This window comes from Nerophis lumbriciformis, linkage group LG21 (genome assembly GCF_033978685.3).
Source record: "Nerophis lumbriciformis linkage group LG21, RoL_Nlum_v2.1, whole genome shotgun sequence".
NCBI classification, from domain to species: Eukaryota; Metazoa; Chordata; class Actinopteri; order Syngnathiformes; family Syngnathidae; genus Nerophis; species Nerophis lumbriciformis.
Window position 1 is genome coordinate 9,129,396 of NC_084568.2, and position 24,342 is coordinate 9,153,737.

Genomic DNA, 24,342 nt, shown 5'->3' on the forward strand with positions numbered 1-24,342 from the left:
TCTTCGGTGGCATAAGGCACTTTGAGAGTGCAGACAGCCCATTTCAGGCGCGCTATGAACATATATTTTTCCACGATTTCAGCACTCAGGTTAACCATACCTAAATAGACACAAAATACTGCATTACACAAGACTTGTTTTGGCAAACTCTACACAAGGCCAAAGCCTTCACCCAAACAGAAGGGCCTCATGTCCAATTGTGAGTTTGGCTCCCATTTCCCCCCAGAGGACAGCACTGGCATTACAGACAACATTTTCCAACAGCTGAAGACCATCAGTAATCAGGAAGGCTCTCACCTGAAGCAATCAAATCCACTCTTTTTAAGTCTGCAGCTCCAGCTCAGACTTCAGGCCAACAAACACTGCTCGAGGAGATTTTGACAAATACAGTAGAGACAACTGTTTAAAGAGACCAGGGTGGCTGACGGTGAGATTACTTATATTATTTTGATGTTTTTGATTTGATGTGTTGAATTTATTGTAATTGCCAAGTGGTTGTTGAATGTTTAAATGCCAAATCCAAGCTGTTAAAGGTCACTATATGTACTTTTGGAAACACTTTTACTTTAAAAAATGGTTTATTGTAATTTGTTTATATTGGTCCCTAATTGCTTTTGTATTTGTCCACCTTTTTTCAAAGGTTTTTCACCTTAAAACTATTCAATGAAAAAAAGAGACAATCAAGTCCAAAATAAACGGATAAACAGAGATTTGTCTTATCATTGGATTAAAACAAAGAGTGAAGTCCCAGTGTAACCCCTGGTCAAAAAGTCAAACCCTTTTCAAGTTAGGGGAGAAAACAAACAAACAAAACATAACTTGACAAGACTACCCGAATGTACTCGAATGATTGAAAAAAATAAATGTTTTTAAGCTAAATTATTGGTAAACACAGTTTATGTATAATAAACTGCGAGTAATGAATAAAGTTTTCATCTATTAATATATTCTGTAGACATACCCTCATCCGCTCTCTTTTCCTGAAAGCTGATCTGTCCAGTTTTGAAGTTAATGTCAGCATCTGCTTTGAGTGTCGCAGGATATCCACACATTCTTGCCATCTCTGTCGTAGCATAGCTTTCGTCGGTAAAGTGTGCGGAACAAACGACTGACCATTTCGTCGGCTTTCCCCACAGCCTCGTATTTTGAACAAATTTCGTCCAATTTCTTGCCGCTTTCGCATCTTTGGGCCACTGGTGCAACTTGAATCCGTCCCTGTTCGTGTTGTTACACCCTCCGACAACACACCGACGAAAGTGAGAAAATGGCGGATTGCTTCCCGATGTGACGTCACGTTGACCCAAAATTCACCCATTTAGAGTTCGGAAATCGGTTAAAAAAATATATGGTCTTTTTTCTGCAACATCAAGGTATATATTGACGCTTACATAGGTCTAGTGATAATGTTCCCCTTTAAGGAAAATAAAAAATACACAAACACTTCCACTACAATTGTGGTTTGGACAAGAAATTACTATAGTATTTATTTTGCCGTAACATTATTTACAATGTACTTTTATCCAAACTGACTTGTTTAAATTTTTTGTCTAATAAGAAACAGTGTGTATTTGTGTCTGGTATCTGCTTATCTGGTGAATGATTAAATAATTAAAGATGTATATAATTGTTTCATGAACCTGTGCTTCAATGCTTTAATCGAAAATTAATAATCAATCATTTTTGTAGAGCATTCACGTAATGCTCTCTTAGTATATTGTGCCTTGGCAGCCACCGTATTTGTTATTGTGTACTGCGCATGCGCAAGCCGGTGCTTTTCTATATATTATGCTGTGAGATCAACCAGTAGGACTGACAGCCGTACCAGCGAGTTGAGAATAAACAGAGTTCACTTTATAAAGTAAACGCAGAGCCCGAGATCTAGTATTTTGGCCCAACATGAGCAGAGACATTGACAGAGCAGTACTATCGTGCTCTGTTTGCAACAGCCAGAGGCATCATCAGCAGAAGGAACCACTGCAGCCACATCCAGTTCCTGACTTACCATGGTCTATAGTGGCAACCGACATCTTCGAATGGGATGGCAAGAATTTTCAGGTGCTCGTAGACTCATACCCTGGCTGGTATGAGATCGACCTTCTCAAGGACATCACATCAGTGACGGTCATCACAAAGCTGAAAAGACACTTCTCTGTACATGGCTCCCCCCACCTTCTCATTTCAGACAATGCCAGACAGTATACGAGCCAGAAGTTCCGAGATTTTGCTGCACAGTGGGACTTCAATCACGTAACCAGCAGCCCTGAGTTCCCACAATGCAACGGTTTGGCTGAAAGGGTAGTGCAAAGTGCTAAGCAACTGATGGAGAAGTCAAAGAGGGACGGCACAGATGCGTTCCTCAACCTTTTGAACCTAAGGAATATCCCTCGTGACACACAGCTTGGCTCACCTGCACAGAGACTAATAATGTCAAGGCAGACCCGCACTACCCTTCCCATTAGCAAACAGTTACCTCAGCCAGCCCCTCTCAACACCCAACTAGTCACAGCTCAGCTACAGAAGAAGAGGCTCGCCCAGAAGCTGAGCTTTGACAAGACCAGCCGCCCTTTACGACCACTGCAGGAGGGCAAAGTCCTCGCCGGGTTATTCCGGTTCCGGTGACCATGGATGAAGTGCTGGCTGTCCAGAGTTGGGACCCGGGGTGGACCGCTCGCCTGTGCATCGGTTGGGGACATCTCTGTGCTGCTGACCCGTCTCCGCTCGGGATGGTCTCATGCTGGGCTCCTGCTGGCCCTACTATGGACTGGACTCGCACTACTATGTTAGATCCACTAAGGACTGTTCTTCCACAACTGATGGAGAAGTCAAAGAGGGACGGCACAGATGCGTTCCTCAACCTTTTGAACCTAAGGAATATCCCTCGTGACACACAGCTTGGCTCACCTGCACAGAGACTAATAATGTCAAGGCAGACCCGCACTACCCTTCCCATTAGCAAACAGTTACCTCAGCCAGCCCCTCTCAACACCCAACTAGTCACAGCTCAGCTACAGAAGAAGAGGCTCGCCCAGAAGCTGAGCTTTGACAAGACCAGCCGCCCTTTACGACCACTGCAGGAGGGCAAAGTCCTCGCCGGGTTATTCCGGTTCCGGTGACCATGGATGAAGTGCTGGCTGTCCAGAGTTGGGACCCGGGGTGGACCGCTCGCCTGTGCATCGGTTGGGGACATCTCTGTGCTGCTGACCCGTCTACGCTCGGGATGGTCTCCTGCTGGCCCTACTATGGACTGGACTCTCACTACTATGTTAGATCCACTAAGGACTGTTCTTCCACAATATTATGTCACTCGACATCCATTGCTTTCGGTCTCCCCTAGAGAGGGGTGGTTACTGTCGGAGGCAGATATTTACATATATCCGTATTTAAGTGTTACTTCTTTTCATTTCATAATCATATTACAAAACAGCTAGTGTTTTTCTTCCAATTGTGGTCTTTTGGTTGTCTGCAATTACTGTGTGCTTAAACCTTGAGTGAGGAATGTAAGAAAGAGAGATACTCCTTTCTCTTATCTAGCCTTATGTCCAGGTGCGGAGGACAATGGGCATGTGTTTTGGCTGGAGGGACAAGACTGCGAGGGTGGGAGGAAGAGAGACTTAAGAGGGGAGAGGGTTTTTCAAGGGGGGGCAGACCATCTTGGCGGCGCGATTGAATGTTCTAGGCTGGACTGGTCTCAATGTATTTACAAAGCTTTGCAAATATATTACAAAATACCTATTCTGTCTCTTGTGGTTTTTCTACTCAGCTTTAAGTGTCGTAAAGAGCTTGGGAGCGACTTGTGACTTGAATTCCCTGGGAGGAACAACTGGTCCAAACGCAACACATATGCGGTTTCTCATAGTCATTCACATCGACGTCCCTTATGTGGGCTCTGTATCGAGGATGTCGTTGTGGCTTGTACAGCCCTTTGAGACTTTTGTGATTTAGGGCTATATAAATAAACATTGATTGATTGATTGATTGAAGATGTAGACTCCCCGGGGGTACGATCGCATGGGCACGGTGGGAAAGAACTGTGAAGAGCCACGGTCTTACATCATCCTGTCTGGAGGCAAGGACTACAGGAGAAATCGCAGACACCTGTTGCCTGTTGCAGAGTGACCTCCAGATCAGCCTGACAGTGCCGACTTGCAGCCCTTCAATCCAGCTGTCTATGGAGCACCTTCTCTCTATGGTGAGGGACGAGGAGACCCTCTGGACATTGAAGACCCTCATGACATTGAACCTCCCCCCAGTCCAGGTACCTGTATCTCCACTGCCCACACACTCTGGTAAGAGTCCATATACAGCACGCTTCGGTCGCACTGTCAAGCCGAACCCTAAATACAAGGACTGAGTATTGGATGGAAAAACATTGTCAGAGAGTATTGTGAAAATTGTGGTTCGTAGGAAATGTTTTGTTCTTTGAGGTTTTGAGCTAAAGAAGGGGGATGTAGAGCATTCACGTAATGCTCTCTTAGTATATTGTACCTTGGCAGCCACCGTATTTGTTATTGTGTACTGCGCATGCGCAAGCCGGTGCTTTTCTATATATTATGCTGTGAGATCAACCAGTAGGACTTACAGCTGTACCAGCGAGTTGAGAATAAACAGAGTTCACTTTATAAAGTATTTCCCTCCGTCTGGTCAATCAACAATTTTCCCACCAGTCCTTAATGTACACGTCAGGACAGGCAGGTTCGTCCGAACCTCTGCTCCTCGTCTGGAAGATGTCAATTGAGTCGAGAGTTCAGTTCATCAATTCCTTGTTTCGAGGTTTAGATTTTGGAGGACATCGCAGAAAGAGAGGCTCTTGAAATATAGACAAGACAGGGCAAGGCAAGCAGGCAAGCAGGCAGAAACGTAGAGGGAGGGTATGCGACCGCCTTCGCCGACTGCCAGGAGAGAAGAGAATTCCCTTCCTGCTGTATAGTTCGAACTTATATTTCTCTGTAGACTCTAGACAACATAAGGAGGCACTAAAAACTACAACATGGATGACGGGGAGAAGACGCAGTCGAAGTGGAGCCACGCATACAGTATTTGACACATTGTCTATACCTAAACAAAACAGAGGCAGTACCCATGCAGATCCAACAGATGTACAGTACCAGTTCTTATTTTTTCCAAGAGGACGATACTTTTATATTTAATGCAGAGCAGAAAATGAATGAATAAATGAATGATTACCAATACGATAAGAAAAAGGTAATAGAGCTCCATTGACTCCAGTAGTTTTCTGAGCTACAATCTTAGCCAAGTTCTTAGCATCTGATCAATCTTTTGTTTGTATCAAACTTGTGTGGTGTTCGGGTCTGTGGGGCCCGTTTTCATTTTTTATTAAAAGAAAAATGATACTATTAATTAATTTTTCAAACTGAGCCTCGCTGACTTTGGCTCATTTTCTGTGAAGAACATATATCAGAATACATATTTAATGACCACCCCCCCTACACATTTCTATTACATATAAGATATCCGGGTCTAATAGAAGTGTGGAAATTGATGTTCTGTGTACCACACGCACCCACCCACACACACAAACAGACACACACACAGCAGGTCTAGACAGGAGGAGAACAGAGTGTAGGTACACAGAACATCAGAGGGTTAAAACGTGCGAGAAAATGAGAGCAGACAGTGTTGACAAACAATGTTGCAACCTTGTGTGGGAACCGCTGGTGCAGAAACACAAAAGAACAATCCCTGTGGGATGCTGAAACTGGCAGAGAAATTTTCCGTGCAACGTTCATATTGTCGTTACTCAGCCAGCGTTTGTGGGTCTGATGGACCCGTTGCATTTTGTGGCTTTTAATGCCTCGCAATCAAACACTTTTATGTTAAAATACTGAACAGATGTTCACCTTATCCCAATAAACATCTGTTCGTTTGTGGGTCTGATGGACCCGTTGCATTTTGTGGCTCTTAATGCCTCACAATCAAACACTTTTATGTTAAAATACTGAACAGATGTTTACCTTATCCCAATAAACTTCTGTTCGTTTGTGGGTCTGATGGACCCGTTGCATTTTGTGGCTTTTAATGCCTCGCAATCAAACACTTTTATGTTAAAATACTGAACAAATGTTTACCTTATCCCAATAAACTTCTGTTCGTTTGTGGGTCTGATGGACCCGTTGCATTTTGTGGCTTTTAATGCCTCGCAATCAAACACTTTTATGTTAAAATACTGAACAGATGTTTACCTTATCCCAATAAACATCTGTTCGTTTGTGGGTCTGATGGACCCGTTGCATTTTGTGGCTTTTAATGCCTCGCAATCAAACACTTTTATGTTAAAATACTGAACAGATGTTTACCTTATCCCAATAAACATCTGTTCGTTTGTGGGTCTGATGGACCCGTTGCATTTTGTGGCTTTTAATGCCTCGCAATCAAACACTTTTATGTTAAAATACTGAGCAGATGTTTACCTTATCCCAATAAACATCTGTTCGTTTGTGGGTCTGATGGACCCGTTGCATTTTGTGGCTTTTAATGCCTCACAATCAAACACTTTTATGTTAAAATACTGAACAAGATGTTTACCTTATCCCAATAAACTTCTGTTCGTTTGTGGGTCTGATGGACCCGTTGCATTTTGTGGCTTTTAATGCCTCGCAATCAAACACTTTTATGTTAAAATACTGAACAGATGTTTACCTTATCCCAATAAACTTCTGTTCGTTTGTGGGTCTGATGGACCCGTTGCATTTTGTGGCTTTTAATGCCTCACAATCAAACACTTTTATGTTAAAATACTGAACAGATGTTTACCTTATCCCAATAAACTTCTGTTCGTTTGTGGGTCTGATGGACCCGTTGCATTTTGTGGCTTTTAATGCCTCGCAATCAAACACTTTTATGTTAAAATACTGAACAGATGTTTACTTTATCCCAATAAACATCTGTTCGTTTGTGGGTCTGATGGACCCGTTGCATTTTGTGGCTTTTAATGCCTCACAATCAAACACTTTTATGTTAAAATACTGAACAAGATGTTTACCTTATCCCAATAAACTTCTGTTCGTTTGTGGGTCTGATGGACCCGTTGCATTTTGTGGCTTTTAATGCCTCGCAATCAAACACTTTTATGTTAAAATACTGAACAGATGTTTACCTTATCCCAATAAACTTCTGTTCGTTTGTGGGTCTGATGGACCCGTTGCATTTTGTGGCTTTTAATGCCTCGCAATCAAACACTTTTCTGTTAAAATACTGAACAGATGTTTACCTTATCCCAATAAACATCTGTTCGTTTGTGGGTCTGATGGACCCGTTGCATTTTGTGGCTTTTAATGCCTCACAATCAAACACTTTTATGTTAAAATACTGAACAGATGTTTACCTTATCCCAATAAACATCTGTTCGTTTGTGGGTCTGATGGACCCGTTGCATTTTGTGGCTTTTAATGCCTCACAATCAAACACTTTTATGTTAAAACACTGAACAAATGTTTACCTTATCCCAATAAACATCTGTTCGTTTGTGGGTCTGATGGACCCGTTGCATTTTGTGGCTTTTAATGCCTCGCAATCAAACACTTTTATGTTAAAATACTGAACAGATGTTTACCTTATCCCAATAAACATCTGTTCGTTTGTGGGTCTGATGGACCCGTTGCATTTTGTGGCTTTTAATGCCTCGCAATCAAACACTTTTATGTTAAAATACTGAACAGATGTTTACCTTATCCCAATAAACTTCTGTTCGTTTGTGGGTCTGATGGACCTGTTGCATTTTGTGGCTTTTAATGCCTCGCAATCAAACACTTTTATGTTAAAATACTGAACAAATGTTTACCTTATCCCAATAAACATCTGTTCGTTTGTGGGCCTGATGGACCCGTTGCATTTTGTGGCTTTTAATGCCTCGCAATCAAACACTTTTATGTTAAAATACTGAACAGATGTTTACCTTATCCCAATAAACTTCTGTTCGTTTGTGGGTCTGATGGACCCGTTGCATTTTGTGGCTTTTAATGCCTCGCAATCAAACACTTTTATGTTAAAATACTGAACAGATGTTTACCTTATCCCAATAAACATCTGTTCGTTTGTGGGTCTGATGGACCCGTTGCATTTTGTGGCTTTTAATGCCTCACAATCAAACACTTTTATGTTAAAATACTGAACAGATGTTTACCTTATCCCAATAAACATCTGTTCGTTTGTGGGTCTGATGGACCCGTTGCATTTTGGGGGTTTTAATGCCTCACAATCAAACACTTTTATGTTAAAATACTGAACAGATGTTTACCTTATCCCAATAAACTTCTGTTCGTTTGTGGGTCTGATGGACCCGTTGCATTTTGTGGCTTTTAATGCCTCACAATCAAACACTTTTATGTTAAAATACTGAACAGATGTTTACCTTATCCCAATAAACATCTGTTCAGTATTTTAACATGAAAGTGTTTGATTGTGAGACATTAAAAGCCACGAAATGCAACGGGTCCATCAGACCCACAAACGCTGGCTGAGTAACAACAATATGAACATTACACAAGGGTTAAAAAAAACGAGTTATATTGAATCATTATTATTTTCTCCTTGATTTCCAGAATCCTTCTCCTTTTTCAGATTGACTTCACATTTCTGCCTGAGTAACAGAATCTTTAAGATGAAAAAAAAGTCTTTAGGGCATTTTTTTTCTTTAGACAACAATGGGAAGAAGTGACACACTCAGCAACAACAAAGACTCTGTGACATCAAAGCCTCTGTTTGCTGTTGTATGGATGGTTGTCGGTCTGGTTGTTGCCGTGACGTTTTGAGGGCCGGTTGTAGGAAAGTTCGAAGGAGAATTTGGGGGGTGAGTCGTAGGGCCGGTGCCGGTCATGGCGGTTGCAGTAGTTGTTGAGGTCATCGCGTTGTCGGTTGTCGATGAGGTTGCAGCCGTGTTGCCAGGAGAATAGTTAGGACTGGAGGTAGAGGATGAAGTCATTGGTTTTGGCGTGATTGTCTTTGTCGTTACGGCACTGCTCGAGGTGACCGTTTTGGTGGGGGTCGCAGACGTAGTAACGATCGTAGGGTCCGTAGTTGTGATCGGGTTAGTGGAAGTTGGCAAAGATGTGGTTTTGATGGAGGCGGCTGCCTTTGTGGTGGATGGCGGAATGGTTGTAGTGGAGTAAGACGGGGGGTGAGTCATAGAGCTGGTGCTGGTCACGGCATCCGCAATAGTTGTTGAGGTCATCGCAATATCGGTTGGCGATGAAGTTGTAGCTGCGTTGCCAGGAGAAGTGTTAGGACTGGAGGTAGAGGATGAAGTCATTGGTTTTTGCGTGATTGTCTTTGTCGTTACGGCACTGTTCGAGGTGACCGTTTTGATGGTGGTTACAGACGCAGTAACGATCGTAGGGCCCGTAGTTGTGATTGGGTTGGTGGAAGTTGGCAAAGATGCCTTATTGGTGGATGCCGAAATGAGTGCATGGTCTGATCCAGATGTAGTAGGGCCAGCTGTGTTTCCTTGAGCCTGATGGGGGAATAAATGCATATGTGAGTTCAACAAGCATGGAGGGTCACTAACATGGCCACCTTAAGGGGCCTCTCATATTCATGGCGTTCATGAAAAACATATTTAGTCTGTTCAAATCACAAATGTAAGTTCATGAGAATGGGAGAAGTCGTAATTTAGCCAATACTGATGAGGCTAAGGGACTTAGATGTGGCTAAAGAACATTGGATAACGAGGCAAGATAAATTAATGAGATAAAAAGAGCCTGTATGTTACAAATAAATCACAGTTTTAAAAAATTAAGTTTTTCCATACTCATTTGGAATTTTTAATTTCATGTTATGTCTGTCTTGGTTTTGTACTCAATACCCAATAAATAGAGTGAAGGCAACGTGGCAAAAAATCTGAATCCGAAAAAAAAAAAAAACCTACTATTGAATCTGAAAACAGAAGCTCTAATATCAAAATAAAGAAAAATTCAAAATAAAAATAAACAAAATAAAAAATTACCATAGTTGATCATAATTATATTCAACCTTAAATAAAATTTTGCTAACTCATTTTTATTTAGAATACAATGATTTTTCAAAATTCAACATTAACATTTTTTTTTTTTTCAGTTTCAATGATTATAATTTCAAGAACAAATTGTGTTCAAGTACACGTTGGGTAGTGTCAAACATTTGATTCCATTTGAAGATCCATAGCAAACTGATATTTATATTGACATATAGGATGTCGGTTTTTAGAACTAATATATATAAAAAAAAAAGTTTAAAAAAATGAATAAATCGGAATCGAATTCCAATGCACATACAAAAAATGGCGTCATAAATGTCAATGTAAAAATGTGTTTGTTATGAAACTTTACTAATAAGGTCGTTTAAGTCAAATTAAGACTGTGTGACACTATCCAACTTGTACTTGGAAAAAAAATTATTTAAAAAAAAAAAAGTTTTGATGTTGAATTTTGAAAAATGCATCTGTGAAATTCAAAATGATATTTTTTTCCCAGGTTGAATTTTATTTTTGTTTAGCTATGGTAATTATTTTGAATACATTTTGCCGTTTTTTAATTTTTTACTTTCATATATTTTCAGATTTAGACCAAGTTTTTTACAGTCTGAATGTTTGTTGGGGTGGGGGGGTCCACTGTCACGCTGCCTTCAGGGAACGTAAAGTGATGCAGTTTATGTATAAGGAAAAAATTAGGCCCAAAAGCCTGAATCTGACTAAAACAAATTTAATTTGAAAAAGATAGATCCCGATTTTTTTTTCTTTTTTTTTTCTGTAGTTTGTTTTTTGATCTACATAATAAAACACGCAATAAAAATACGTAAGTAAGTCATGAAATTAATTGTTAAGATTTAGTTTTACAATTTAACTACATTTTGGACAAATGTATGTCATATTTAATGATATATCGATGTTTTTGTAATGTATTTTACAATTGAATTACAATTTGGACTAAATTATTTCATATTTAAAATATTATATATTTTTTCATATTTCATTTGACCATTTAATTAAATTGTGGACAAAGTATATCGTATTTAAAATAATATATTCATTTTGTTATATTTTATTTGACAATTTAATTACATTTTGCAATAAATTATGTGATATTTAAAATAATATAACATATTTTTAGATTTTATTTGACAATTTAAATATATTTTGGACAAAATATATCATATTTAAAATAATGTATTCATTTTACAATATGTTATTTGACAATTCAATCACATTTTGCATTAAATTGTGTGATATTTAAAATAATATAACATATTTTTAGATTTTATTTGACGATTTAAATATATTTTGGACAAAATATATCATATTTAAAATAATGTATTTATTTTATAATATGTTATTTGACGATATAATCATATTTTGGATTACATTATGTCATATTCAAAATAATACATGAACATTTCTTGACTAAATACATCATATTTAAAATAATATACCCACTTTTTTTTAAATGAGTTAGCTATTTCATTGGCTTGTTGTTAAAATTTGCCACCAAAAAGCCCTTCATAACTTTTGAATATGTTTTTACGATATTGTCTAATTTAGTTTTTTTGGGGGATTTTTTTTCAGAAAGTGTAAACTCTTCAGGAACATTTAGGTATAAAAATATCCCCTGCAGTGGACAGTGTCTTTTTTTTTTTTTGTGAAGATTTACAGATTTTTTTGGGGGGGCGGCAAAACCCAATGTCCACTCCAGTGGATGCTGCTTTTGGGATATTATATGATATATATATATATATATATATATATATATATATATATATATATATATATATATATATATATATATATATATATATATATATTATTATTATTATTATTTTTTTTTTTTTTTTTTTTTTACTGCAAATAGAGAAAAATTATATAATGGGATAAAAGCAAGTCATACCTGTGTCAAGGACAGGAGTGCCAGAATGCAAAATGCTAAAACCAAATTCATCTGCATGATGAAGAAGTTGTTCAGAAGTTGGATAACTTGCTTTAAAACAATCTACTGTAGATCCACACGCACTTTGATAGTGAGGGGGAACATCTTGCTTTTATACAGGAACGCCATCATTTTAGGGCGTGTAAGAGACGATTTATGGTTCACTTTTTTGTTCTGACCTTGAATCCAGGAAGTTGTTGGGGGAACTTTTGTGTTCATTAAAAACCCTGTTTGTTAATCATACCAAAAAAAAAAAAAAAAAAAAAAAGTTTTATAACCCTTTTATAATTACCGTACACTTAGTTCCTGGGGATACACTTTGACTAAATATCCTCCTGAGAACACAGTGGGTGTGTGTTTTTAGGACCATTTCTTATGTCAGAGGTATACATTTTCTTTTTGTTGTATTGTATATATATATTGTATATATATATATATATATATATATATACGTTTTGTTTTTTTCATTTATTATTTTTTTGCTTATTTGAAAAACCAAACTAGTGATCTTAGGGGGATATATTTATTTGTATTTGTTTATTTAGAGGACAATGTGCCGTTACATTAAAAAAATGGCTATATATAATATATATATGTAGCCATTTATATATATGTATACATATATATATATATTGCACATTAAAAATTGAAATAATGTGCAATATATATATATATATATATATATATATATATATATATATATATATATATATATATATATATATATATATATATATATATATATATATATATATATATATTGCCAAAAGTATTTGGCCACCTGCCTTGACTCACATATGAACTTGAAGTGCCATCCCATTCCCAACCCATAGGGTTCAATATGATGTGGGTCCACCTTTTGCAGCTATTACAGCTTCAACTCTTCTGGGAAGGCTGTCCACAAGGTTGTGGAGTGTGTTTATAGGAATTTTCCACCATTCTTGCAAAAGCGCATTGGTGAGGTCACACACTGATGTTGGTGGAGAAGGCCTGGCTCTCAGTCTCCGTTCTAATTCATCCCAAAGGTGTTCTATCGGGTTCAGGTCAGGACTCTGTGCAGGCCAGTCAAGTTCATCCACACCGGACTCTGTCATCCATGTCTTTATGGACCTTGCTTTGTGCACTGGTGCACAGTCATGTTGGAAGAGGAAAGGGCCCGCTCCAAAACTGTTCCCACAAGGTTGGGAGCATGGCATTTTCCAAAATGTTTTGGTATCCTGGAGCATTCAAAGTTCCTTTCACTGGAACTATGGGGCCAAGCCCAACTCCTGAAAAACAACCTTACACCATAATTCGTCCTTCACCAAATTTCACACTCGGCACAATGCAGTCCAAATTATACCATTCTCCTGGCGACCTCCAAACCCAGACTGGTCCATCAGATTGCCAGATGTAAAAGCCTGATTCATATATGTAATGAATTCTCCCCTAGAGGGGGGGGGCGTTACCCACATATGCGGTCCTCTCCAAGGTTTCTCATAGTCATTCACATTGACGTCCCACTGGGGTGAGTTTTTCCTTGCCCTTATGTGGGCTTTGTACCGAGGATGTCGTTGTGGCTTGTGCAGCCCTTTGAGACACTTGTGATTTAGGGCTATATAAATAAACATTGATTGATTCATCACTCCAGAGAAGGCGTCTCCATTGCTCTAGAGTCCAGTAGCGACGTGCTTTTACACCACTGCATCCAACGCTTTGCATTGGACTTGGTGATGTATGGCTTAGATGCAGCTGCTCGGCCATGGAAACCCATTCCATGAAGCTCTCTGCGTACTGTACGTGGGCTAATTGGAAGGTCACATGAAGTTTGGAGCTCTGTAGCAAAAATTTGCACTATGCGCTTCAGTTTACGTGGCCTACCACTTGTTTTGGCTGAGTTGCTGCTGTTCCCAAACTCTTCCATTTTCTTATAATAAAGCCGACAGTTCCATCCATCCATCCATCTTCCTCCGCTTATCCGAGGTCGGGTCGCGGGGCAGCAGCTTAAGCAGGGAAGCCCAGACTTCCCTCTCCCCAGCCACTTCGTCCAGCTCTTCCTGTGGGACCCCGAGGCGTTCCCAGGCCAGCCGGGAGACATAGTCTTCCCAACGTGTCCTGGGTCTTCCCCGCGGCCTCCTACCGGTGGGACGTGCCCTAAACACCTCCCTAGGGAGGCGTTCGGGTGGCATCCTGACCAGATGCCCGAACCACCTCATCTGGCTCCTCTCGATGTGGAGGAGCAGCGGCTTTACTTTGAGCTCCTCCCGGATGGCAGAGCTTCTCACCCTATCTCTAAGGGAGAGCCCCGCCACCCGGCGGAGGAAACTCATTTCGGCCGCTTGTACCCGTGATCTTGTCCTTTCGGTCATAACCCAAAGCTCATGACCATAGGTAAGGATGGGAACGTAGATCGACCGGTAAATTGAGAGCTTTGCCTTCCGGCTCAGCTCCTTCTTCACCACAACGGATCGATACAGCGTCCGCATTACTGAAGACGCCGCACCGATCCGCCTGTCGATCTCACGATCCACTCTTCCCCCACTCGTGAACAAGACTCCGAGGTACTTGAACTCCTCCACTTGGGGCAAGATCTCCTCCCCAACCCGGAGATGGCACTCCACCCTTTTCCGGGCGAGAACCATGGACTCGGACTTGGAGGTGCTGATTCTCATCCCAGTCGCTTCACACTCAGCTGCGAACCGATCCAGTGAGTGCTGAAGATCCTGGCCAGATGAAGCCATCAGGACCACATCATCTGCAAAAAGCAGAGACCTAATCCTGCAGCCACCAAACCAGATCCCCTCAACGCCTTGACTGCGCCTAGAAATTCTGTCCATAAAAGTTATGAACAGAATCGGTGACAAAGGGCAGCCTTGGCGGAGTCCAACCCTCACTGGAAACGTGTCCGACTTACTACCGGCAATGCGGACCAAGCTCTGGCACTGATCATACAGGGAGCGGACTGCCACAATCAGACAGTCCGATACCCCGTACTCTCTGAGCACTCCTCACAGTACTTCCCGAGGGACACGGTCGAATGCCTTCTCCAAGTCCACAAAACACATGTAGACTGGTTGGGCAAACTCCCATGCACCCTCAAGGACCCTGCCGAGAGTATAGAGCTGGTCCACAGTTCCACGACCAGGACGAAAACCACACTGTTCCTCCTGAATCCGAGGTTCGACTATCCGGCGTAGCCTCCTCTCCAGTACACCTGAATAGACCTTACCGGGAAGGCTGAGGAGTGTGATCCCACGATAGTTAGAACACACCCTCCGGTTCCCCTTCTTAAAGAGAGGAACCACCACCCCGGTCTGCCAATCCAGAGGTACCGCCCCCGATGTCCACGCGATGCTGCAGAGTCTTGTCAACCAAGACAGCCCCACAGCATCCAGAGCCTTAAGGAACTCCGGGCGGATCTCATCTACCCCCGGGGCCTTGCCACCGAGGAGCTTTTTAACTACCTCAGCAACCTCAGCCCCAGAAATAGGAGAGCCCACCACAGACTCCCCAGGCACTGCTTCCTCATAGGAAGACGTGTTGGTGGGATTGAGGAGGTCTTCGAAGTATTCCCTCCACCGATCCACAACATCCGCAGTCGAGGTCAGCAGAACACCATCCTCACCATACACGGTGTTGATAGTGCACTGCTTCCCCTTCCTGAGGCGGCGGATGGTGGACCAGAATTGCTTCGAAGCCGTCCGGAAGTCGTTTTCCATGGCCTCCCCGAACTCCTCCCATGTCTGAGTTTTTGCCTCTGCGACCGCTGAAGCCGCACACCGCTTGGCCTGTCGGTACTTGTCTGCTGCGTCAGGAGTCCTATGAGCCAAAAGAACCCGATAGGACTCCTTCTTCAGCTTGACGGCATCCCTCACCGCCGGTGTCCACCAACGGGTTCTAGGATTACCGCCACGACAAGCACCAACTACCTTGCGGCCACAGCTCCAATCAGCCGCCTCGACAATAGAGGCGCGGAACATGGTCCATTCGGACTCAATGTCCAGCACCTCCCTCGTGACATGTTCAAAATTCTTCCGGAGGTGGGAATTGAAACTCTCTCTGACAGGAGACTCTGCCAGACGTTCCCAGCAAACCCTCACAATGCGTTTGGGCCTGCCAGGTCTGTCCGGCATCCTCCCCCACCATCGCAGCCAACTCACCACCAGGTGGTGATCGGTAGAAAGCTCCGCCCCTCTCTTCACCCGAGTGTCCAAAACATGAGGCCGCAAATCCGATGACACAACTACAAAGTCGATCATGGAACTGCGGCCTAGGGTGTCCTGGTGCCAAGTGCACATACGGACACCCTTATGTTTGAACATGGTGTTTGTTATTGACCATCTGTGACGAGCACAAAAGTCCAATAACAAAACACCACTCGGATTCAAATCCGGGCGGCCATTCTTCCCAATCACGCCTCTCCAGGTTTCACTGTCGCTGCCAACATGAGCATTGAAGTCTCCCAGTAGAACGAGGGAATCACCCGGGGGCGCACTCTCAAGTACTCCCTCGAGTGAATCCAAAAAGGGTGGGTACTCTGAGCTGCGGTTTGGCGCATAAGCGCAAACCACAGTCAGGACCCGTTCCCCCACCCGAAGGCGGAGGGAGGCTACCCTCTCGTCCACCGGGTTGAACTCCAATGTGCAGGCTCTGAGCCGGGGGGAAACAAGAATTGCCACCCCAGCCCGTCGCCTCTCACTGCCGGCAACGCCAGAGTGGAAGAGAGTCCAGCCCCTCTCGAGAGAACTGGTTCCAGAGCCCTTGCTGTGCGTCGAAGTGAGTCCGACTATATCTAGCCGGAACTTCTCCACCTCGCGCACTAGCTCAGGCTCCTGCCCCCCCAGCGAGGTGACGTTCCACGTCCCAAGAGCTAGCTTCTGTAGCCGAGGATCGGACCGCCAAGTGCCCTGCCTTCGGCTGCCGCCCAGCTCACATCGCACCCGACCTCTATGACCCCTGCTATGGGTGGTGAGCCCATTGGAGGGGGGACCCACGTTGCCTCTTCGGGCTGTGCCCGGCCGGGCCCCATGGGGGCAGGCCCGGCCACCAGGCGCTCGCCATCGTGCCCCACCTCCGGGCCTGGCTCCAGAGGGGGGCCCCGGTGAACCGCGTCCGGGCGAGGGAAATCTGGGTTCCTTGTCAGTGTTCCTCATAGAGATCTTCGAGCTGCTCTTTGTCTGATCCCTCACCTAGGACCAGTTTGCCTTGGGAGACCCTACCAGGGGGCATAAAGCCCCCGGACAACATAGCTCCTAGGATCATTGGGACACGCAAACTCCTCTACCACCTTAACCAGGAAGAAGCAGAGTATATATATATATATTGGAGCGGATAAACTCTGCTTCTTCCTCCTCCTTTTCGGACAAGTTGTAATGTAGACTGGTAAATATGTGTACACTGTAGCAGTATGCATGTCCTATATATATATATATATATATATATATATATATATATATATACAGTATATATATATATACAGTATATATATATAAAGTGATGTCCTTGCGAGTGGACAATTCAAACTCACATTTATTTTTGTGACTACGAGAAAAAGAAAGAGCAAATGTCCACTGCAGAGGACGCTGGTTCTCAGGAGGATATTATGTTCAAACAACATTGGTTTTAGGAATGCATTGATTTCATAACTGTGTATATTTTCTGCCCTAATCCTTGCGGTTTTTCATCTTGGTTAATGTTGAAGTTTCAGATTTGTTTCCAGTAGGTGCATGTTGCATATCAAACAATAGTCAATACGTCCGAAAACGGAAGCTGATAGATTAATCATAAAACACACACACACACACACACACACACACACACAAATGTTCAACTTTTTCTGGCTTCTAATAGTGGATAATTGACAGGCGGATCAACACATATTTTTCAACACTTATTTCCTGGTGTGATCTCGTGTAAAGGTCGTATCCAAGATTCAGTCTAATTTGCATCACTTGCACAATCTATAACAGTAAGCCATCCAAATGTGTCTACTCGTCATATTATGACATTTGGTTATTATCAATATTTACCGGTACACTGTTAAATATTGTGAACATCCGTATTATGGAATAAAGGAAGTACAGTAAGGGACATTTTGAGGAAGGGAAATAACTTCCGCCAGCACCAACATTTTTGGCGACGTGAAGTTTATTAAACTGTAAAACATTTTATTTGGAAATAGGGTTTTGATACAGAAGTACACAACTCAAAACCGGTGAAGTTGTCACGTTGTGTAAATGGTAAATAAAAACAGAATACAATGGTTTGCAAATCCTTTTCAACTTATATTCAATTGAATAGACTGCAAAGACAAGATATTTAATGTTCACACTGAGAAACTTCTTTTTTTTTTTTTGCAAATAATCATTAACTTAGAATTTAATGGCAGCAACACATTGCAAAAAAGTTGTCACTGAGGCATTTTTACCACTGTGTTACATGGCCTTTCCTTTTAACAACACTCAGTAAACGTTTGGGAACTGAGGAGACCAATTTTTGAAGCTTTTCAGGTGGAATTCTTTCCCATTCTTGCTTGATGTACAGCTTAAGTTGTTCAACTGTCCGGGGGTCTCCGTTGTGGTATTTTAGGCTTCATAATACGCCACGCATTTTCAATGGGAGACAGGTCTGGACTACAGGCAGGCCAGTCTAGTACCCGCACTCTTTTACTATGAAGCCACGCTGTTGTAACATGTGGCTTGGCATTGTCTTGCTGAAATAAGCAGGGGCGTCCATGATAAATTCCTTAAAATAGCTCGTTGAGAAATGTTGTTCTTAAACTGTTCGCTCACCCATTTGTTCACAAAGTGGTGACCCTCGCCCCATCCTTGTTTGTGAACGACTGAGCATTTCATGGAAGCTGCTTTTATACCCAATCATGGCACCCACCTGTTCCCAATTAGCCTGTTCACCCGTGGGATGTTCCAAATAAGTGTTTGATGAGCATTCCTCAACTTTCTCAGTCTTTTTTGCCACTGGTGCCAGCTTTTTTGCAACATGTTGCAGGCATCAAATTCCAAATGAGCTAATATTTGCAAAAAATAACAAAGGTTTCCAGTTTGAATGTTAAATATCTTGTCTTTGCAGTCTATTCAATTGAATATAAGTTGAAAAGGATTTGCAAATCATTGTATTCTGTTTTTATTTACCATTTACACAACGTGCCAACTTCACTGGTTTTGGGGTTCATAGAATATGGCGTCTATTTGCATGCTTAAACAGTAAAACTTGCACCTGTTAATATATATATATATATATATATATATATATATATATATATATATATATATATTTTTTTTTTTTTTTTTTTTTTTTTTAAATTTATTTATTTATTTATTTTCTCTCGTTCTGCTCCATTTCATACAACAGCAATTAGTGCAACAAGTAGTGTAACATTGAAAATTTCGACATTAAATGTTTAGAGCAGGGGAGCCCACATTTTTAAAACTATTATTTTGATTACTTTATTACATGTTGTTGTTGCCGTGGTCCATGATTACTTCAAATCTGATATGGTTAATATTATGAGCGAAAAAAGAAAAAAAAAGATAATACGTAGATATCTATGTGTTTCATTATCGTCAGTGGAAAAACATCAGTAGAAGAGGACACAAAAGACATTTACTAGCAGGGATGTCACGTTCAAACACAGGACATCTATTAAACAAGACAAAAGGCAAGGAATCAAACAGAGACAGAATTCAATTTGGACTCAATTGAGGAGAGACATGCGTCAACCTGTAACCTCTTACAGTGTCTTAGCACGCTCTGACGAAGAAGGTTTCCGTCTCCTCTTTTAATTCAGATGTTCCATGTTCACGCACCAACATATGTCACAGCAGGAATGGTAAGTGTGTAAAAGACTCATTGTTTTCGGTCGCTTTGAAGTCCAAGAAGAGGATTTCTCGGGCTTGGGCTCTTCCTGGATCCAGCTGGGGCAGGTGTTGGAGGACAATGGATAACCCCTCCCGTCTCCTGACCACAGGGACTTCAAGAGGGCAGCGGGTCGTAAATAGCGTTGACTTCAGTTACCAAATAGTTGGAAGAGAGTTTGTGAAATACTTCAAAGAGAGTTCGTTTAACACTTCAAAGAGAGTTCCTCTGGGAGTTGAGCAGATCCTGCCATCTGTCCGTGTTGAAATCACAGTGGCGTTTTACGAGCCTTCTTCCTCTTGTTAGGCCTCGAAAGACAGCATTCATAATACAACGTTTCTTTTGTGATAACTTACAAACAATTATTCTAACAAGGGATGTTCCAAATAAGTGTTTGATGAGCATTCCTCAACTTTGTCAGTCTTTTTTGCCACTTGTGCCAGCTTTTTTGCAACATGTTGCAGGCATCAAATTCCAAATGAGCTAATATTTGCAAAAAATAACATAGTTTTCCAGTTCAAACGTTAAATATCTTGTCTTTGCAGTCCATCCAATTGAATATAAGTTGAAAATTATTTGCAAATCATTGTATTCTGTTTTTATTTACCATTTACACAACGTGCCAACTTCACTGGTTTTGTAATTACTTATAATGTTTTGGGTAAAAGGTCTTTTAGTAGAACTTAATTCACTTAATATAATTCCTTCATATTACAACTTGTGTTAAACAATGTTTTAAATTAGATTAACTACACTTGAGAATTTTTATTAATCACGATTAATCACAGTAAATTACTTGCTTGCTAAAATGTAAATGAACCACACAAATGCAATGGTATTGTCTGAATGTCATGGAGGAACATTTGTTAATGTTTTACTTGAATGCATGTCATTTATTTGCTCAAAACTTGGTGACAGTTTTATCTGAAGTGACATCGGGGTTTTTTGGGGTTTTTTTGTTGTTGTTTTTTAATAAATACCTCTTTCAGAGGTCATGTATTTATTGTTGGAACAATTCATAAAATACGTCAAACCACATTTTTTATTGTTTTATTTGAGCCAGCTATAGTCAACAGTTGTGTATTTTTGAAACTGAAAAGGTTTTGATGTTGAATTTTGAAAAATGCATCCGTGTATGAAAAATAAAAAAATAAATGCACACAATTGTTATAAAAGTATATATGAAAGTGAGACATGAAAGTCAATATGGCTTTTAGTGCGCCCCACTTTACGTATTATAAGTTTTTCGGCTGAAATGTTCACAAACAACTTTTTATCTGGGTTTATTTTGAGGAAAAATTTGACAGCAAATTTTGGTACCGGTACCAAAATATTCGTATCGGGACAACCCTAGTGTGGATCAAACCATTTTTCCAAAATGGGGGCTTTATTTTGAGGAAGAATTTGCAAGCAAATTTTGGTACCGGTACCAAAATATTGGTATCGGGACAACCCTAGTGTGGATCAAACAATTGTTCCAAAACGGGGGGTTTATTTTCAGGAAAAATTTGCCAGCAAATTTTGGTACCGGTACCAAAATATTGGTATCGGGACAACCTTAGTGTGGGTCAAACCATTTTTCCAAAATGGGGGGTAAATTTGAGGAAAAATTTGCCAGCAAATTTTGGTACCGGTACCAAAATTATTGGTATCAGGACAACCCAAATGTGGATCAAACAATTTTTCCAAAATGGGGGGGTTTATTTTGAGGAAAAATTTGCCAGCAAATTTTGGTACCGGTACCAAAATATTGGTAACGGAACAACCCTAGTGTGGATCAAACCATTTTTCCAAAATGGGGGGTTTATTTTGAGGAAAAATTTGCCAGCAAATTTTGGTACCGGCACCAAAATATTGGTATCGGGACAACCCTAGTGTGGATCAAACCATTTTTCCAAAATGGGGGGTTTATTTTGAGGAAAAATTTGCCAACAAATCTTGGTACCGGTACCAAAATATTCGTATTGGGACAACCCTAGTGTGGATTAAACCATTTTTCCAAAATGGGGGGTTTATTTTGAGGAAAAATTTGCCAGCAAATTTTGGTACAGGTACCAAAATATTGGTAAGGGGACAACCCTTCGTGTAGATCAAACCATTTTTTCAAAATGGGGGGTTATTTTGAGGAAAAATTTGCCAGCAAATTTTGGTACCGGTACCAAAATATTGGTAATGGGACAACCCTAGTGTGGATCAAACCATTTTTCCAAAATGTGGGGTTTATTTTGAGGAAAAATTTGCCAAAAAAATGTTGGTACCGGTACCAAAATATTGGTATCGGGACAACCCTAGTGTGGATCAAACCATTTTTCCAAAATGGGGGGTATATTTTGAGGAAAAATTTGCCAGCAAATTTTGGTACCGGTACCAAAATATTGGTATTGGGACAACCCTAGTGTGGATCAAACCATTTTTCCAAAATGGGGGGGTTTATTTGGAGGAAAGATTTGCCAGCAAATTTTGGTACCGGTACCAAAATATTGGTATTGGGACAACCCTAGTGTGGATCAAACCATTTTTCCAAAATGGGGGGTTTATTTTGAGGAAACATTTGCCAGCAAATTTTGGTACCGGTACCAAAATATTGGTATCGGGACAACCCTGGTGTGGATCAAACCATTTTTCCAAAAAGGGGGGTTTATTTTGAGGAAAAATTTGCCAGCAAATTTTGGTACCGGTACCAAAATATTGGTAACGGAACAACCCTAGTGTGGATCAAACCATTTTTCCAAAATGGGGGTTTTATTTTGAGGAAAAATTTGCCAGCAAATTTTGGTACCGGCACCAAAATATTGGTATCGGGACAACCCTAGTGTGGATCAAACCATTTTTCCAAAATGGGGGGTTTATTTTGAGGAAAAATTTGCCAACAAATCTTGGTACCGGTACCAAAATATTCGTATCGGGACAACCCTAGTGTGGATTAAACCATTTTTCCAAAATGGGGGGTTTATTTTGAGGAAAAATTTGCCAGCAAATTTTGGTACAGGTACCAAAATATTGGTAATGGGACAACCCTTCGTGTGGATCAAACCATTTTTTCAAAATGGGGGGTTATTTTGAGGAAAAATTTGCCAGCAAATTTTGGTACCGGTACCAAAATATTGGTAATGGGACAACCCTAGTGTGGGTCAAACCATTTTTCCAAAATGGGGGGTTTATTTTGAGGAAAAATTTGCCAGCAAATTTTGGTACCGGTACCAAAATATTGGTAATGGGACAACCCTAGTGTGGATCAAACCATTTTTCCAAAATGTGGGGTTTATTTTGAGGAAAAATTTGCCAAAAAAATGTTGGTACCGGTACCAAAATATTGGTATCGGGACAACCCTAGTGTGGATCAAACCATTTTTCCAAAATGGGGGGTATATTTTGAGGAAAAATTTGCCAGCAAATTTTGGTACCGGTACCAAAATATTGGTATTGGGACAACCCTAGTGTGGATCAAACCATTTTTCCAAAATGGGGGGGTTTATTTGGAGGAAAGATTTGCCAGCAAATTTTGGTACCGGTACCAAAATATTGGTATTGGGACAACCCTAGTGTGGATCAAACCATTTTTCCAAAATGGGGGGTTTATTTTGAGGAAACATTTGCCAGCAAATTTTGGTACCGGTACCAAAATATTGGTATCGGGACAACCCTGGTGTGGATCAAACCATTTTTCCAAAAAGGGGGGTTTATTTTGAGGAACAATTTGCCAACAAATTTTGGTACCGGTACCAAAATATTGGTATCGGGACAACCCTAGTGTGGATCAAACCATTTTTCCAAAATGGGGGGTTTATTTTGAGGAAAAATTTGCCAGCAAATTTTGGTACCGGTACCAAAATATTGGTATCGGGACAACCCTAGTGTGGATCAAACCATTTTTCCAAAATGGGGGTTTTATTTTGAGGAAAAATTTGCCAGCAAATTTTGGTACCGGCACCAAAATATTGGTATCGGGACAACCCTAGTGTGGATCAAACCATTTTTCCAAAATGGGGGGTTTATTTTGAGGAAAAATTTGCCAACAAATCTTGGTACCGGTACCAAAATATTCGTATCGGGACAACCCTAGTGTGGATTAAACCATTTTTCCAAAATGGGGGGTTTATTTTGAGGAAAAATTTGCCAGCAAATTTTGGTACAGGTACCAAAATATTGGTAATGGGACAACCCTTCGTGTGGATCAAACCATTTTTTCAAAATGGGGGGTTATTTTGAGGAAAAATTTGCCAGCAAATTTTGGTACCGGTACCAAAATATTGGTAATGGGACAACCCTAGTGTGGGTCAAACCATTTTTCCAAAATGGGGGGTTTATTTTGAGGAAAAATTTGCCAGCAAATTTTGGTACCGGTACCAAAATATTGGTAATGGGACAACCCTAGTGTGGATCAAACCATTTTTCCAAAATGTGGGGTTTATTTTGAGGAAAAATTTGCCAAAAAAATGTTGGTACCGGTACCAAAATATTGGTATCGGGACAACCCTAGTGTGGATCAAACCATTTTTCCAAAATGGGGGGTATATTTTGAGGAAAAATTTGCCAGCAAATTTTGGTACCGGTACCAAAATATTGGTATTGGGACAACCCT

The 24,342-nt window shown here is 40.9% G+C and overlaps 2 protein-coding genes and 1 long non-coding RNA gene across 3 annotated transcripts in view; 1 reads left to right on the forward strand and 2 right to left on the reverse strand.

The window, feature by feature from the left end:
- The first annotated feature begins 61 nt into the window (after positions 1-61).
- The window catches only part of LOC133621192 (mediator of RNA polymerase II transcription subunit 30), a 71,040-nt gene continuing 46,759 nt past the window's right edge, over positions 62-24,342 (forward strand). The window contains exon 1 of the mRNA XM_061983147.2: positions 62-427. The gene's annotated coding sequence lies outside the window, so the exon portion shown is untranslated. The remainder of the gene's footprint in view (positions 428-24,342) is intronic.
- LOC133621191 (uncharacterized) lies at positions 5,109-8,386 on the reverse strand. Its single transcript, XR_012051040.1, has 2 exons — positions 6,544-8,386; positions 5,109-6,314 (listed from the first exon to the last, which is right to left on the reverse strand). It is a non-coding gene; the product is annotated as an uncharacterized lncRNA (long non-coding RNA).
- Positions 8,507-12,005, reverse strand: LOC140676613 (uncharacterized). Its single transcript, XM_061983146.2, has 2 exons — positions 11,871-12,005; positions 8,507-9,466 (listed from the first exon to the last, which is right to left on the reverse strand). Exons 1-2 carry the CDS (start codon positions 11,925-11,927, stop codon positions 8,651-8,653), a joined length of 873 nt encoding a protein of 290 aa, XP_061839130.1. The 5' UTR covers positions 11,928-12,005; the 3' UTR covers positions 8,507-8,650.